Source organism: Lucilia cuprina, chromosome 3 (assembly GCF_022045245.1).
Source record: "Lucilia cuprina isolate Lc7/37 chromosome 3, ASM2204524v1, whole genome shotgun sequence".
NCBI lineage: Eukaryota > Metazoa > Arthropoda > Insecta > Diptera > Calliphoridae > Lucilia > Lucilia cuprina.
Genome location: NC_060951.1, coordinates 2,487,651 through 2,493,325, shown reverse-complemented (window position 1 = coordinate 2,493,325; position 5,675 = coordinate 2,487,651). Strand labels below are relative to the sequence as shown.

The following is a 5,675-nucleotide window of genomic DNA, read 5'->3' as shown; positions in this document are numbered from 1 at the left end:
TCTGTTCTAGTTCTGTTCTAGTTCTGTTCTAGTTCTGTTCTAGTTCTGTTCTAGTTCTGTTCTAGTTCTGTTCTAGTTCTGTTCTAGTTCTGTTCTAGTTCTGTTCTAGTTCTGTTCTAGTTCTGTTCTAGTTCTGTTCTAGTTCTGTTCTAGTTCTGTTCTAGTTCTGTTGTAGTTTTGTTCTAGTTCTGTTCTAGTTCTGTTCTAGTTCTGTTCTAGTTCTGTTCTAGTTCTGTTCTAGTTCTGTTCTAGTTCTGTTCTAGTTCTGTTCTAGTTCTGTTCTAGTTCTGTTCTAGTTCTGTTCTAGTTCTGTTCTAGTTCTGTTCTAGTTCTGTTCTAGTTCTGTTCTAGTTCTGTTCTAGTTCTGTTCTAGTTCTGTTCTAGTTCTGTTCTAGTTCTGTTCTAGTTCTGTTCTAGTTCTATTGGTGTTGTGTTCTAGATCTATTCTAGTTATCTTATAAATTAATTCACGTGTTTCAAATTTATGTTTTAACACATTTAATTATCTGTCTTCATTTGTAATCTAAACCATCCTATTTCTAGAGATTGTTTATATTTGATAAATCATAGAAAATTTATGGCCCTCGAAAATGTGAGTAGTATTTTATAACAAATTATATATATTTCTGATATAAGAAATCAGCTTTCTTACGTCTATAACATTTATAAGCAAAAACAACAACAAAACCTCTAAAAATAAAATATTTAATTAAAAAATTTATAACAAGTGTTTAAATGAATTTATAAGCAAGAAATGAATTTTCTTTTTTATTATGAACTATATTCTAAGGCCCCCCATTTAGGTGCAAAATTCGATTTGCAATTTTTAGTAATAAATAAAATTTAATAATTTTTTTGTTCATTCAAGTGTCTATAATTTTGAACTCAATACAATTGAACAAATACAAATCTAGTTGTACATTTGTACTTGTTGTCTCCTAAAACTTCTCAAGTATGATGATGAGTAATTTTTGTTGCTGTAGTTGTATTGTTTATATTTTATTTATTTAATTAACGTTTATGAGTTTTTCACCTGTTTTGTTAGTTGTCTTATTAGAACAACACTTGCTCTTTCCATACCACCACCTCAAATTTTCTATTTTATGGGAGACACTTCAGAAAACACAAGAGTTTTGATTTGTTTTACCATACAATTTTCGAGTACATACTATATAGTATTTGATTTTTTGATTTGTTGTTGATCGTAATGATTTTTGTTACTTGTTGTATTTGTCATTTCATCAAGGGTACTTATGGACTCGCACTTTTGAAGATGATTTTTTTTATTTGACATGTTGTTGTTTTTTCAAGTTTTTTATTGCTGCAAATTGGTTGTCTAATTAAAAATGAAGTGTTATTGTCTGTTTAATGTAGAAAGAAATTAATATTGAATAATAATATTAATTTTGTTGAATTGCCGTCGGAGAGTCTTGCAATTTATTATGAGAGAGAATTGTTGAAGAAAATACCTTTAGCCGACGGTAAATTGTAACGGCTACAAATTAACCGATTTCAGAAAGTTAGTTGTGGCTGCCAAAAGCTTCAAAATTGAACAGACGAACGCGTGAAGCTTTATTATGAATACTAAACTATTTACAAATGAAGTACAATATGACCACCTTTAAACTAATGTGGAACCACAAAACGGATCACAATTGCAACCTAACTGGGACAAAAAACCTGTCAACAGTTCTAGTTCTGCTCTAGTTATGATTTAGTTATGTTTTAGATCTGTTCTAGTTTCTGTTCTAGTTCTGTTCTGGTTCTGTTCTAGTTCTGTTCTAGTTCTGTTCTAGTTCTGTTCTAGTTCTATTCTAGTTCTGTTCTAGTTCTGTTCTAGTCCTGTTCTAGTTCTGTTCTAGTTCTGTTCTAGTTCTGTTCTAGTTCTGTTCTAGTTCTGTTCTAGTTCTGTTCTAGTTCTGTTCTAGTTCTGTTCTAGTTCTGTTCTAGTTCTGTTCTAGTTCTGTTCTAGTTCTGTTCTAGTTCTGTTCTAGTTCTGTTCTAGTTATGTTCTAGTTCGGTTACAGTTTTGTTCTAGTTCTATTTTAGTTCTGTTCTAGTTCTGTTTTAGTGCTGTTCAAGTTCTGTTCTAGTTCTGTTCTAGTTCTGTTCTAGTTCTGTTCTAGTTCTGTTCTAGTTCTGTTCTAGTACTGTTCTAGTTCTGTTCTAGTTCTGTTCTAGTTCTGTTCTAGTTCTAGTTCTGTTCTGTTCTGTTCTAGTTCTGTTCTAGTTCTGTTCTAGTTCTGTTCTAGTTCTGTTCTAGTTCTGTTCTAGTTCTGTTCTAGTTCTGTTCTAGTTCTGTTCTAGTTCTGTTCTAGTTCTGTTCTAGTTCTGTTCTAGTTCTGTTCTAGTTCTGTTCTAGTTCTGTTCTAGTTCTGTTCTAGTTCTGTTCTAGTTCTGTTCTAGTTCTGTTCTAGTTCTGTTCTAGTTCTGTTCTAGTTCTGTTCTAGTTCTGTTCTAGTTCTGTTCTAGTTCTGTTCTAGTTCTGTTCTAGTTCTGTTCTAGTTCTGTTCTAGTTCTGTTCTAGTTCTGTTCTAGTTCTGTTCTAGTTCTGTTCTAGTTCTGTTCTAGTTCTGTTCTAGTTCTGTTCTAGTTCTGTTCTAGTTCTGTTCTAGTTCTGTTCTAGTTCTGTTCTAGTTCTGTTCTAGTTCTGTTCTAGTTCTGCTCTAGTTCTGTTCTAGTTCTGTTCTAGTTCTGTTCTAGTTCTGTTCTAGTTCTGTTCTAGTTCTGTTCTAGTTCTGTTCTAGTTCTGTTCTAGTTCTGTTCTAGTTCTGTTCTAGTTCTGTTCTAGTTCTGTTCTAGTTCTGTTCTAGTTCTGTTCTAGTTCTGTTCTAGTTCTGTTCTAGTTCTGTTCTAGTTCTGTTCTAGTTCTGTTCTAGTTCTGTTCTAGTTCTGTTCTAGTTCTGTTCTAGTTCTGTTCTAGTTCTGTTCTAGTTCTGTTCTAGTTCTATTCTAGTTCTGTTCTAGTTCTGTTCTAGTTCTGTTCTAGTTCTGTTCTAGTTCTGTTCTAGTTCTGTTCTAGTTCTGTTCTAGTTCTGTTCTAATTCTGTTCTGTTCTAGTTCTGTTCTAGTTCTGTTCTAGTTCTGTTCTAGTTCCGTTCTAGTTCTGTTCTAGTTCTGTCCTAGTTCTGTTCTAGTTCTGTTCTAGTTCTGTTCTAGTTCTGTTCTAGTTCTGTTCTAGTTCTGTTCTAGTTCTGTTCTAGTTCTGTTCTAGTTCTGTTCTAGTTCCGTTCTAGTTCTGTTCTAGTTCTGTCCTAGTTCTGTTCTAGTTCTGTTCTAGTTCTGTTCTAGTTCTGTTCTAGTTCTGTTCTAGTTCTGTTCTAGATCTGTTCTAGTTCTGTTCTAGTTCTGTTCTAGTTCTGTTCTAGTTCTGTTCTAGTTCTGTTCTAGTTCTGTTCTAGTTCTGTTCTAGTTCTGTTCAAGTTCTGTTCTAGTTCTGTTCTAGTTCTGTTCTAGTTCTGTTCTAGTTCGGTTCTAGTTCTGTTCTAGTTCTGTTCTAGTTCTGTTCTAGTTCTGTTCTAGTTCTGTTCTAGTTCTGTTCTAGTTCTGTTCTAGTTCTGTTCTAGTTCTGTTCTAGTTCTAGTTCTGTTCTAGTTCTGTTCTAGTTCTGTTCTAGTTCTATTCTAGTTCTGTTCTAGTTCTAGTTCTTGTTTTAGTTCTGTTCTAGTTGATTTTGAATTAAAAAGATTTTTGATTTTTTTCTTAATAATTTTTTTTATTGACTAAATTAACATTTGTTTTGGTTTTATATAATTTTTTCTTTTATATTACAAGTAAATATTACACAATAGATTTTTTCAAAATTTAAAAACTATAAATTCCAATAAAATGTCTTATAAAACACAACTAATATTTATAAAATTTGTTTAATTAATTATAATAAATTCTATATATTTTTTTGTTATTTTTTGTTAGACTTTTTTTAAACTTACAAACTAAACAATTTACAGGATGTTAAAAATTTAAAAAAATTCAATATTTACAAAATTAAAAAGGAAAATTCTTTACGTAAGCAAAACTATACACATTTTTTTAAAACTTAAAAAAGTTTTTTGTTATTGTTGGAATTTGTGGCTAAATTATATACAATTTTTTGTTATTAAAATGAAATTTTAAAAAGGAAACATTTTTACAAAAATAAAATTGCAACAAATCTATTTTTGTTTTTAATAAATTTACTCCCAAGGTTTTATGTTTTTTTTTGTTATTGTCCAAATTGTTGATTATTCGAGTCGCTTCTAAAATGCTGTTTTTAAATTATTGCTTTAATGGTTTCAATTTTTTTTGGTAGCAAAACTTGTGAATTTTTGAAATTCATTTTTAGTTTTTTTTCTTAAAATTTTTTAAAGTTTTTTTTTGAAAGGAATTTTTCTTTTTAGTATTAGGGGCCCTGCTTACTTTTTTGTTCTAAACACCTGTTATTGTTAACTTTTTAAGGCCACCCAGCAGCTTTTATTTACTCTAACTAAAAAATAAACCTAAATTTGTCTAGATTTGGGAAAATTCCTTTAATTTCTAATGCCACCAGGCTCGTTGATGGGCATGAGCAGCATGCATACCCGCAGCAGCAGCCGCTGCGGCATGTTGATAAGCTGCACCATTGGCCAACACTAAATGATGGGCTGCAGCATTTTGCATAGAAGCAGAGACACAATCTTGCGGTAATTTGGTGCCATCACTGAGACAGGGTTTGCCATTACGCACTAACACAGGCACAGCTACTCGTCGTGGTGAGGGCAAGGCCGAGGGGTGATGATGATGACCATGTAAGGCAGGATGTTGTTCGTAAACGCCCTTTTCATTTTGGGCACGCTTTGTCTTGTAACGATGATTTTGGAACCAGATTTTCACTTGGGTGGGTGTTAGTCTTATTAAACTGGCTAAGTGCTCTCTTTCGGGAGCCGATAAATAACGTTGTTGTCTAAAACGTCTCTCCAATTCATACGTTTGGGCCTTGGTAAATAAAACTCGTCGTTTTCTTTTCTTATTAGGCATACCATCTGATCCTGTGCCCGTATTACTGCCATCCTGATCATTTTCATCATCGATCTCTTCCTCTATACCATCTTCTATTAAACTATCATCATGAGGATTAGAGGAATTACCACCAGCACTGTTATTGCTATCGGTATTGGGTTTCATTAAATGACCATTATTTTGTTGACTATGCAGATGATGTAGATTATTGTTGTCTCCACCGCCCACCGAGAGGGCATCACTATCGGCTGAACGACTGTAGGTTTTGTAATCTCCCGATAGAGCGGGTGAGGTTTGGCAATTTGAACCGATATAGGTGTAGGAAACTTCTGAGTTAACGGGTGAGGTACTGTCGGGACTGGCAGGTTGTTGGACGCCTATTGGGAAAAAAGAAAAAAAGAGAAAACAAATTAGTTAATTTTGTTTTTAAAAGCTTTTTTTGATAAAAAAATAAGAGTTTTATGGGAAGCTTAATTGGGATTCAATAATGAACTTAATTCAAAGCTTACTGGAGCTTTCTTGAAATTAGAAGAAGAATTGCATCTAGGGCGTTAAAGGGACTACAAGCGAGCTAAATGTTTGAGATAAATGTTCAGTTCTAGTTCTGTTCTAGATCTGTTCTAGATCTGTTCTAGTTCTGTTCTAGTTCTGTTCTAGTTCTGTTCTAGTTCTGTTCTAGTTCTGTTCTAGTTCTGTTC

The 5,675-nt window shown here is 32.8% G+C and overlaps 1 protein-coding gene across 1 annotated transcript in view; it reads right to left on the bottom strand.

Annotated features, from left to right (window-relative positions):
* Window positions 1-4,086: 4,086 nt before the first annotated feature.
* LOC111676741 (homeobox protein vnd) overlaps window positions 4,087-5,675 on the bottom strand; it is a 26,323-nt gene continuing 24,734 nt past the window's right edge. Inside the window, exon 3 of the mRNA XM_023437716.2 lies at window positions 4,087-5,354. Within this exon, the coding sequence (XP_023293484.2) occupies window positions 4,516-5,354 (839 nt within the window). The 3' untranslated portion in view covers window positions 4,087-4,515. The remainder of the gene's footprint in view (window positions 5,355-5,675) is intronic.